This window comes from Rhinopithecus roxellana, chromosome 3 (assembly GCF_007565055.1).
Source record: "Rhinopithecus roxellana isolate Shanxi Qingling chromosome 3, ASM756505v1, whole genome shotgun sequence".
Lineage (NCBI taxonomy): Eukaryota > Metazoa > Chordata > Mammalia > Primates > Cercopithecidae > Rhinopithecus > Rhinopithecus roxellana.
Window position 1 is genome coordinate 31,034,969 of NC_044551.1, and position 12,318 is coordinate 31,047,286.

Below are 12,318 nucleotides of genomic sequence, written 5' to 3' on the forward strand. Positions count from 1 at the left end.
CTTGGATTTTTCCCTGGTACCTTGAGGTATCTCCTTCCCATGTCCCTTTTGATTCTGTAGGACCCAAACAAGCCATTTGCTGTCCAGTATCTCAATTTCATTAATGCTTTGGTGTATTCATCCACATATCTTCCCTAACTTTAATGCAATTCTTAAATTATCTTTCATTTTTAAAAAAATGAGTAAGTCCAAGATCCTTCTGACAGGCTGCTGAACAACAGGCATCAACCAAGATTTGTTTTAGGTGAACTGGGTCACAAGTCCATATACTTTAAAAAGTCACCTCTATCCAATGATACCTTTGCAAGAGTTTGTACTACCAATCATCTCTCTCCTGAAGAAGGAAATAATGAGTTATTTTTGCTTAAGGAGAAACGCGTATTTTGAGGTCATTAGGATTCAGAATACAAAACCCTCAAACAGGCTTCTTTGGGCTTCAAAGTGGGAGTACCTGGGGAGGAGCATATGCAGGGAAGGGCTTTCTCTGAAGCTCCCCTATCTAGCTAAAGGCCAGATCCTCCAGAAGATACTCTGGTGTTGTGAATCCTTTCCCCAGATATCTCATCAATGGTGGCAGGGTTGGGGGGGATGGGGGTGGGGAACTGATGCGCATCACAGGAAGAAGACTAGAGCTGACAACACATCCAGAGTCCAAAGCAATTTGTCCTGCCCTATAGTCTGTTCTTTGGGCCCATTCATCTCCCCTAAAAATCATTTACTCTTCCTCTAAAATTGCCCACATCCATCACTTTTCTCTCCCCTAAGAAAAGGGTATTTAAGGCCAGGTGCAGTGGCTCATGCCTGTAATCCCAGCACTTTGGGAGGTGGAGACAGGTGAATCACGATGTCAGGAGTTCAAGACCAGCCTGACCCACATGGTGAAACCCTATCTCTACTAAAAATACAAAAATTATCCGGGTGTGGTGGCATGCACCAGTAATCCCAGCTACTCAGGAGGCTGAGGCAGGAGAATTGCTTGAACCTGGGAGGCAGAGACTGCAGTGAGCTTGAAGGGAGCCAGCCCCTCCACACCTGTGGGTATTTTTCATCAGGTGGGATGAGAGAGTAAGAAAAGAAATAACACACAAAGTATGGAGAAAGAATAGTGGGCCCAGGGGACCGGCGCTCAGCATATGGAGGACACACGCTGGCACTGGTCTCTGAGTTCTCTCAGAATTTATTGATCACTATCTCTACTACCTCATTGAGGGGGATGTGGCAGGACTATAGGGTAATTGTGGGGAGAGGGTCAGCAGGAAAACATGTGAGCAAAGGTCTCTGTGTCATAAATAAGTTTAAGGAAAAGTGCTGTGCCTTGATGTGCACATAGGCCAGTTTGACTTTACACAAGCATCTCAGTGCAGTAAAGAGCAGTATTGCCACCAGCATGTCTCACCTCCAGCCATAAGGCGGTTTTCTCCTATCTCAGTAAACAGAATGTACGATGGATCGGTTTTTACATCGAGACATTCCATTCCCAGGGACAAGCAGGAGACAGATGCCTTCCTCTTATCTCAAATGCAAAGAGGCCTTCCTCTTTCACTAATCCTCCTCAGCACAGACCCTTTATGGGTGTTGGGCTGGGGGACAGTCAGGTCTTTCCCTTCCCACGAGGCCATATCTCAGACTGTCTCAGTGGGGAGAAACCTTGGACAATAACCAGGCTTTCTTGGGCAGAGGTCCCTGTGGCCTTCTGCATTGCATTGTGTCCCTGGGTACTCGAGACTGGGGAATGGCGATGACTTTTACCAAGCATACTGCCTGCAAACACATGTTTAACAAAGCACATCCTGTACAGCCCTAAATCCATTAAAACTTGAGTCAACGCAGCACATGTTTCTGCGAGCGCAGGGTTGGGGTTAGGGTTATAGATTAACAGCATCTCAAGGGAGAAGAATTTTTATTAGTACAGAACAAAATGGAGTTTCTTATGTCTTCTTCTTTCTACATAGACACAGTAACAGCCTGATCTCTCTTTCTTTCCCCCACAGAACTGAGATCACACCACTGCACTCCAGCCTGTGTGACAGAGTGAGAGACTGTCTCAAAACAAAAGGAAAGAAAAGGGTATTTAAGCTCCAGTCATCTGGCCCTTTCTTCCATCTCATATTTTGTGTGGCTTCTGTACACATAATAAACATGTATTCCTTTTCTCCTGTTAATCTCCTAATCTATTTTTTTCAGTGTACTCAAGTACGTACTCAAGTACTCAAGTACTTTCAGAGGGAAAGTTTGAACTTCCCTGAAAGGTATTTTATCCCATTTCTAAATAATCACTTTGACTACCCAAGCTCCAAAATAATTATGTAAAAACTTCCTCAAATTTGTCAAACATACTCTTAATTTTCTGATTATCCTCTGCCCAGATCCATGAACTAGATCAGTTATGGCTTCAAATACCACATCTTGCAAAACAGCTAACTAGAGTTCTTTTACTGGAGGCAGGTTATACTGAGACAAACACACCCACACAATTAGCAGAAGGGAGACATGAAGACATGAAGTGGTTGCTTTTTGAAAACTTTTGTTTTACTTTTCTAGTCTTTGTCTTGCTATCAGTTTCCCCTCCCAATGTCTCATGTGCCTCTTCTGCTAAATGAGTGTTGTAAAATTTTAACAATATCACCCCCACAGGGACAAAAATTAGATCTTGTAGGGCGGAGAGACTAAATCTTATATATCACAATGGTGTGTTGACTTCCAGATCTCAACACTACCCAATAAACTCCTATTTCTTGATATAGTTGGCCCTTGATAGCCACAGGTTTGGCATCCTCAGTTTCAACCACTCACAAATTGAAAATTTAAAAAAAAAGGGGGGGGGGCGGAGCAAGATGGCCGAATAGGAAGAGCTCCAGTCTCCAACTCCCAGCGGGAGCGACACAGAAGACCGGTGATTTCTGCATCTTCAACTGAGGTACTGGGGTCATCTCACTAGGGAGTGCCGGACAATCGGTGCTGGTCAGTTGCTGCAGCCTGACCAGCGAGAGCTGAAGCAGGGCGAGGCATCGCCTCACCTGGGAAGCGCAAGGGGGAAGGGTATCCCTTTTCCTAGCCAGGGGAACTGAGACACACAACACCTGGAAAATCGGGTAACTCCCACCCCAATACTGCGCTCTAAGCAAATGGGCACACCAGAAGAATATATCCCTCACCTGGCCGGGAGGGTCCCATGCCCACGGAGCCTCCCTCATTGTTAACACAGCAGTCTGCGGCGATTTAACCGCGAGGCAGCAGCGAGGCTGGGGGAGGGGCGCCCGCCATTGCTGAGGCTTAAGTAGTTAAACAAAGCCGCTGGGAAGCTGGAACTGGGTGGAGCTCACAGCAGCTCAAGGAAACCTGCCTGTCTCTATAGACGCCACCTCTGGGGGCAGGGCTCAGCTAAAAAAACAACAGGGGAAGCAACAGAGGCCTGAGCAGACGCGAACGACTCTGTCTGACAGCTTTGAAGAGAGCAGTGGATCTCCCAACATGGAGGCTGAGATCTGAGAACGGACAGACTGCCTGCTCAAGTGGGTCACTGACACCTAAGTAGCCTCACTGGGAGACATCCCCCACTAGGGACAGTCTGACACCCCACACCTCACAGGGTGGAGTACACCCCTGAGAGGAAGCTTCCAAAGTAAGAATCAGACAGGTACACTCGCTGTTCAGCAATATTCTATCTTCTGCAACCTCTGCTGCTGATAACCAGGCAAACAGGGTCTGGAGTGGACCTCAAGCAATCACCAACAGACGTATAGCTGAGGGTCCTGACTGTCAGAAGGAAAACTATCAAACAGGAAGGACACCTATACCAAAATCCCATCAGTACGTCACCATCATCAAAGACCAGAGACAGATAAAACCACAAAGATGGGGAAAAAGCAGGGCAGAAAAGCTGGAAATTCAAAAAATAAGAGCGCATCTCCCCCTGCAAAGGGGCGCAGCCCATCGCCAGCAACGGATCGAAGCTGGTCAGAGAATGACTTTGACGAGATGAAAGAAGAAGGCTTTAGTCCATCAAACTTCTCAGAGCTAAAGGAGGAATTACGTACCCAGCGCAAAGAAACTAAAAATCTTGAAAAAAGAGTGGAAGAATTGACAGCTAGACTAATTAATGCAGAGAAGGTCATAAACGAAATGACAGAGATGAAAACCATGACACGAGAAATACATGACAAATGCACAAGCTTCAGTAACCGACTCGATCAACTGGAAGAAAGAGTATCAGCGATTGAGGATCAAATGAATGAAATGAAGCAAGAAGAGAAACCAAAAGAAAAAAGAAGAAAAAGAAATGAACAAAGCCTACAAGAAGTATGGGATTATGTAAAAAGACCAAATCTACGTCTGATTGGGGTGCCTGAAAGTGAGGGGGAAAATGGAACCAAGTTGGAAAACACGCTTCAGGATATCATCCAGGAGAACTTCCCCAACCTAGTAGGGCAGGCCAACATTTGAATTCAGGAAATACAGAGAACGCCACAAAGATACTCCTCCAGAAGAGCAACTCCAAGACACATAATTGCCAGATTCACCAAAGTTGAAATGAAGGAAAAAATCTTAAGGGCAGCCAGAGAGAAAGGTCGGCTTACCCACAAAGGGAAGCCCATCAGACTAACAGCAGATCTCTCGGCAGAAACTCTACAAGCCAGAAGAGAGTGGGGGCCAATATTCAACGTTCTTAAAGAAAAGAATTTTAAACCCAGAATTTCATATCCAGCCAAACTAAGTTTCATCAGTGAAGGAGAAATAAAATCCTTTACAGATAAGCAAATGCTTAGAGATTTTGTCACCACCAGGCCTGCCTTACAAGAGACCCTGAAGGAAGCCCTAAACATGGAAAGAAACAACCGGTACCAGCCATTGCAAAAACATGCCAAAATGTAAAGACCATCGAGGCTAGGAAGAAACTGCATCAACTAACGAGCAAAATAACCAGTTAATATCATAATGGCAGGATCAAATTCACACATAACAATATTAACCTTAAATGTAAATGGACTAAATGCTCCAATTAAAAGACACAGACTGGCAAACTGGATAAAGAGCCAAGACCCATCAGTCTGCTGTATTCAGGAGACCCATCTCACATGCAGAGACATACATAGGCTCAAAATAAAGGGATGGAGGAAGATCTACCAAGCAAATGGAGAACAAAAAAAAGCAGGGGTTGCAATCCTAGTCTCTGATAAAACAGACTTTAAACCATCAAAGATCAAAAGAGACAAAGAAGGCCATTACATAATGGTAAAGGGATCAATTCAACAGGAAGAGCTAACTATCCTAAATATACATGCACCCAATACAGGAGCACCCAGATTCATAAAGCAAGTCCTTAGAGACTTACAAAGAGACTTAGACTCCCATACAATAATAATGGGAGACTTCAACACTCCACTGTCAACATTAGACAGATCAACGAGACAGAAAGTTAACAAGGATATCCAGGAATTGAACTCATCTCTGCACCAAGCGGACCTAATAGACATCTATAGAACTCTCCACCCCAAATCAACAGAATATACATTCTTCTCAGCACCACATCACACTTATTCCAAAATTGACCACATAATTGGAAGTAAAGCACTCCTCAGCAAATGTAAAAGAACAGAAATTATAACAAACTGTCTCTCAGACCACAGTGCAATCAAACTAGAACTCAGGACTAAGAAACTCAATCAAAACCGCTCAACTACATGGAAACTGAACAACCTGCTCCTGAATGACTACTGGGTACATAATGAAATGAAGGCAGAAATAAAGATGTTCTTTGAAACCAATGAGAACAAAGATACAACATACCAGAATCTCTGGGACACATTTAAAGCAGTGTGTAGAGGGAAATTTATAGCACTAAATGCCCACAAGAGAAAGCAGGAAAGATTTAAAATTGACACTCTAACATCACAATTAAAAGAACTAGAGAGGCAAGAGCAAACACATTCAAAAGCTAGCAGAAGGCAAGAAATAACTAAGATCAGAGCAGAACTGAAGGAGATAGAGACACAAAAAACCCTCCAAAAAATCAATGAATCCAGGAGTTGGTTTTTTGAAAAGATCAACAAAATTGACAGACCGCTAGCAAGACTAATAAAGAAGAAAAGAGAGAGGAATCAAATAGATGCAATAAAAAAATGATAAAGGGGATATCACCACCGACCCCACAGAAATACAAACTACCATCAGAGAGTACTATAAACACCTCTACGCAAATCAACTAGAAAATCTAGAAGAAATGGATAATTTCCTGGACACTTACACTCTCCCAAGACTAAACCAGGAAGAAGTTGAATCCCTGAATAGACCAATAGCAGGCTCTGAAATTGAGGCAACAATTAATAGCCTACCCACCAAAAAAAGTCCAGGACCAGATGGATTCACAGCTGAATTCTACCAGAGGTACAAGGAGGAGCTGGTACCATTCCTTCTGAAACTATTCCAATCAATAGAAAAAGAGGGAATCCTCCCTAACTCATTTCATGAGGCCAACATCATCCTGATACCAAAGCCTGGCAGAGACACAACAAAAAAAGAGAATTTTAGACCAATATCCCTGATGAACATCGATGCAAAAATCCTCAATAAAATACTGGCAAACCGGATTCAGCAGCACATCAAAAAGCTTATCCACCATGATCAAGTGGGCTTCATCCCTGGGATGCAAGGCTGGTTCAACATTTGCAAATCAATAAACGTAATCCAGCATATAAACAGAACCAAAGTCAAGAACCACATGATTATCTCAATAGATGCAGAAAAGGCTTTTGACAAAATTCAACAGCCCTTCATGCTAAAAATGCTCAATAAATTCGGTATTGATGGAACGTACCTCAAAATAATAAGAGCTATTTATGACAAACCCACAGCCAATATCATACTGAATGGGCAAAAACTGGAAAAATTCCCTTTGAAAACTGGTACAAGACAGGGATGCCCTCTCTCACCACTCCTATTCAACATAGTGTTGGAAGTTCTGGCTAGGGCAATCAGGCAAGAGAAAGAAATCAAGGGTATTCAGTTAGGAAAAGAAGAAGTCAAATTGTCCCTGTTTGCAGATGACATGATTGTATATTTAGAAAACCCCATCGTCTCAGCCCAAAATCTCCTTAAGCTGATAAGCAACTTCAGCAAAGTCTCAGGATACAAAATTAATGTGCAAAAATCACAAGCATTCTTATACACCAGTAACAGACAAGCAGAGAGCCAAGTCAGGAATGAACTTCCATTCACAATTGCTTCAAAGAGGATAAAATACCTAGGAATCCAACTTACAAGGGATGTAAAGGACCTCTTCAAGGAGAACTACAAACCACTGCTCAGTGAAATCAAAGAGGACACAAACAAATGGAAGAACATACCATGCTCATGGATAGGAAGAATCAATATCATGAAAATGGCCATACTGCCCAAGGTAATTTATAGATTCAATGCCATCCCCATCAAGCTACCAATGAGTTTCTTCACAGAATTGGAAAAAACTGCTTTAAAGTTCATATGGAACCAAAAAAGAGCCCGCATTGCCAAGACATCCTAAGTCAAAAGGACAAAGGTGGAGGCGTCACGCTACCTGACTTCAAACTATACTACAAGGCTACAGTAACCAAAACAGCATGGTACTGGTACCAAAACAGAGATATAGACCAATGGAACAGAACAGAGTCCTCAGAAATAATACCACACATCTACAGCCATCTGATCTTTGACAAACCTGAGAGAAACAAGAAATGGGGAAAGGATTCCCTATTTAATAAATGATGCTGGGAAAATTGGCTAGCCATAAGTAGAAAGCTGAAACTGGATCCTTTCCTTACTCCTTATACGAAGATTAATTCAAGATGGATTAGAGACTTAAATGTTAGACCTAATACCATAAAAACCCTAGAAGAAAATCTAGGTAGTACCATTCAGGACATAGGCATGGGCAAGGACTTCATGTCTAAAACACCAAAAGCAATGGCAGCAAAAGCCAAAATTGACAAATGGGATCTAATTAAACTAAAGAGCTTCTGCACAGCAAAAGAAACTACCATCAGAGTGAACAGGCAACTTACAGAATGGGAGAAAGTTTTTGCAATCTACTCATCTGACAAAGGGCTAATATCCAGAATCTACAAAGAACTCAAACAAATATACAAGAAAAAAACAAACAACCCCATCAAAAAGTGGGGAAAGGATATGAACAGACATTTCTCAAAAGAAGACATTCATACAGCCAACAGACACATGAAAAAATGCTCATCATCACTCGCCATCAGAGAAATGCAAATCAAAACCACAATGAGATACCATCTCACACCAGTTAGAATGGCAATCATTAAAAAATCAGGAAACAACAGTTGTTGGAGAGGATGTGGAGAAATAGGAACACTTTTACACTGTTGGTGGGATTGTAAACTAGTTCAACCATTATGGAAAACAGTATGGCAATTCCTCAAGAATCTTAACTAGATGTACCATATGACCCAGCCATCCCACTACTGGGTATGTACCCAAAGGATTATAAATTATTCTACTACAAAGACACATGCACACGTATGTTTATTGCAGCACTATTCACAATAGCAAAGACTTGGAATCAACCCAAATGTCCATCTGTGACAGACTGGATTAAGAAAATGTGGCACATATACACCATGGAATACTATGCAGCCATAAAAAAGGATGAGTTTGCGTCCTTTGTAGGGACATGGATGCAGCTGGAAACCATCAGCAAACTATCACAAGAAGAGAAAACCAAACACCGCATGTTCTCACTCATAGGTGGGAACTGAACAATGAGATCACTTGGACTCGGGAAGGGGAACATCACACACTGGGGCCTATCATGGGGAGGGGGGAGGGGGGAGGGATTGCATTGGGGAGTTATACATGATATAAATGATGAATTGATGGGTGCTGACGAGTTGATGGGTGCAGCACACCAACATGGCACAAATATACATATGTAACAAACCTGCACGTTATGCACATGTACCCTAGAACTTAAAGTATAATAAAAAATAAAAAATAAAAAAATAAAAAAAAACAAAAAAAATAAAAATAATACACAACAATAATAATACAGATAAAAACAGTACAATATAACAACTATTTACCTGACATTTACCTTGTATATTAGGTGTTCTAAGTAATCTAGGGAAGATTTAAAGTATACTGGAGGAAGTGAGTAGGCTATGTGCAAATACTACACCATTTTATAAGGGACTTGAGCATCTGCAGATTTTGGAATCGAGGAGCTCTGGAACCAATCCCCCAATGGTACTGAGGAACATCTGTATTTAATTTTTCTTGGCCTGGCATTGTGACTCATGCCTATAATCCTAGCACTTTGGGAGGCCGAGGCATGCGGATCACCTGAGGTCAGGAGTTTGAGACCAGCGTAGCCAACATGGCAAAACCCCATCTCTATTAAAAATACAAAAATTCGGCTGGGCGCCGTGACTCATGCCTGTAATCACAGCACTTTGGGAGGCCGATGTGGGCGGATCATGAGGTCAGGAGATCAAGACCATCGTGACTAATACAGTGAAACCCCGTCTCTACTAAAAAACACAAAAAAATTAGCCAGGCATGGTGGCAGGTGCCTGTAATCCCAACTACTTGGGAGGCAGAGGCAGGAGGTGGAGGTTGCAGTGAGCCAAGACTGTGCCATTGCACTATAGCCTGTGAGACAAGAGAGAAACTCTGTCTCAAAAAAATTCTTATAGAATTAAATTTTTTCCATAGGGGAATAATAATTGAAAAATAACAAGTTTAAAAAATAGTGGTTTTAAGTGAAAACTCCACTAGAATGTAAGTTCCATGAGATTTATAAAGATTTATGGCAAAAGGATCTTTCTAACTACGATTACAGTTTAAGATTGCTGTGCCCTTGTCATGTGCCAGGAACCGTTCTCAGTGCTTTTTCTTCTTGTCCTTTTCCTTTCATTTTAGAGACAACGTCTCACTATGTTGTCCAGGCTGGTTTTGAACTTCTGGGCTCAAGCAATCCTCCTGCCTCAGCCTCCCAAAGTGCTGGTTTACAGATATGAGCCACTGGTCCTGGCTGTTATTTTTTTTTTAATTTTTTTTAAAGAGATGGGGTCCCACCATGTTGCCCAGGCTAGTCTTGAACTCCTGGGCTCAAGCAATCCTCCTGCCTCACTCAGCCTCCCAAGTAGCTAGGATTACGGGCATATGACCTCCCATTCTTAGTGCTTTGTAGGTCCTAATGCATTTAAACTTTGTTTCCCTTCCCCCTTGAGGTAGATGGTATTACCATGTGCCTTTTACAAATGAGGATTTGGGGACAAAGGGAAGTCATGTGAAATCAAAATCACGTGGCTTATGAAACTAGTGAACCCAGGCAAATTGGCTGTACATCCCTTGTTCCAGTCCCTCAGGAACAATCTTGAAATGACTTACTTTTGGCAATGACGACACCCAAAACAGCAAGAAGCACCAAGACAGAAATACAGATGCCAGCATAGATTCCTTCAGTGGTGGTGACCATCTGTGGATTATGTTCTGGGGACAATTGCTAAGGAAACAACAACAGATCAAAAAAGCATCTTGTAAGAAAGTTATGAAGAGAAAACATTTCCCAGAATCGCTTACCCAGCCATATTTACCTGTATTGGTGCTTGGGGACTTCTGGAATATAAGGGTACGACCAAATGATCTGAGTTTATAACCCTATGGTGAAAATCTAGGACAATTTGAAATTCAAAACATTTTACAATGATGGGGGTGTTTTCTAGCTTGCTTGAGGTCGTATTTACATAGGTGCACACATTTGTCAAAACTAAAACTGTATACTTAAAATGAGTTTGTATGTAAATTTTTTAATTTACTGTTTTAAAAGTCAATAGGTTATTTCCATAAATACATCCTCTTGTGATATTAAAAAAGAAAAAATGTCAGGCGTGGTGGCTCATGTCTGTAATCCCAGCTCTTTGGGAGCCCAGACAGGTGGATAACCTGAGGTCAGGTGTTCGAGACTAGCCTGGGCAACATAGTGAAACCCCATCTCTACTAAAAATACAAAAATTAGCTGGGCGTGGTGGTGCATGCCTGTAATCCCAGCTACTTGGGAGGCCGAGGCAGGAAAAATTGCTTGAACCCAGGAGGCAGAGGTTGCAGTGAGCCAAGATTTTGCCACTGCACTCCAGCCTGGGCAACAGAGTGAGACTCCATCTCAAAAAAAAAAAAAAAAAAAAAGAAAAAAAGAAAAGAAAAAAGAAAAAGAAACGAATTTGTTTACATAAATTGACTTGATGTGATGTTATCTTAATGTGCTCAGTTATTGAATTTTGCCCTTGATTACAGTCCTTACTTGTCTTTTTACCTGTAATTGAAGATTCTGTCTCTTTCTATATAAATAGATTTGAGAGTAGGTGCACACAGACATGGCTATGATTAACAATTCAATGCTATACAATCATGCAGAAATGTAGAATTGTCTAAGTCTTCTGGTGCCTATCACAAGAGATCATTACCTCCTGGAATAGGCCTGAAATGTGCCAGGCGTCATGCTAGTCCCGCTTTCGTGGCTTAGTTCTAATCCTAAAGAGAGTCCACCAGGTAGGTATTTTAATAGAAGGAAAGGGAAGAATCTGAGTGAAGGCCAAGTCTTCTCATTTATAAAAGCTTAATCTCTGGAGTTAGAATCCCAGGTCTTGGCCTGGACTTGGCTCACGCCTGTAATCCCAGCACTTTGGGAGGCCAAGGCGGGCGGATCACGAGGTCAGGAGATTGAGACCATCCTAGCTAACATGGTGAAACCCCGTCTCTACTAAAAATATAAAAAATTAGCTGGGCATGGTGGCAGGCGCCTGTAGTCCCAGCTACTTGGGCAGCTAAGGCAGGAGAATGGCGTGAACCTGGGAAGCAGAGCTTGCAGTGAGCCAAGATGGCCACTGTACTCCAGCCTGGGTGACAGAGCGAGACTCCGTCTCAATAACAACAAAAAAAGGAATCCCAGGTCCTCTACTTAGTCACTATGTGACCATGGACAAGCTATTTAGCCTCTCTGGACCTATTTCTATGTCTAGCAACAGTAGATTCAATACGGTTCTTTGCAAGGGTACTTTTAGGTACTTCCTGGTAAACACTATGAATATAGTGGAGTAACAGCATTTGAGCCATGCTTGCTTAGAAGTGGCATAGCCAGTGTCTGGGAGTGCAAAACTACGTTGTTATTACTTTACCCATGGGGTGGGAGGGAAATGTGATGTGGGTAGATGGAGAATGGGGTTTCAGGAGGCAGGCTTTGCTTTCAGTTTTTAATTACAATGCACAAATACTGCATGCTCATTTTAGAATGTACAGCTAAGCATAAAAAAGGAAAACTAA

The 12,318-nt window shown here is 42.3% G+C and overlaps 1 protein-coding gene across 1 annotated transcript in view; it reads right to left on the reverse strand.

Moving 5' to 3' along the window:
* The window catches only part of HAVCR1 (hepatitis A virus cellular receptor 1), a 37,830-nt gene that overhangs the window by 3,835 nt on the left and 21,677 nt on the right, over nucleotides 1–12,318 (reverse strand). The window contains exon 7 of the mRNA XM_030927590.1: nucleotides 10,390–10,504. Coding sequence (XP_030783450.1) covers nucleotides 10,390–10,504 — 115 coding nt within the window. The remainder of the gene's footprint in view (nucleotides 1–10,389; nucleotides 10,505–12,318) is intronic.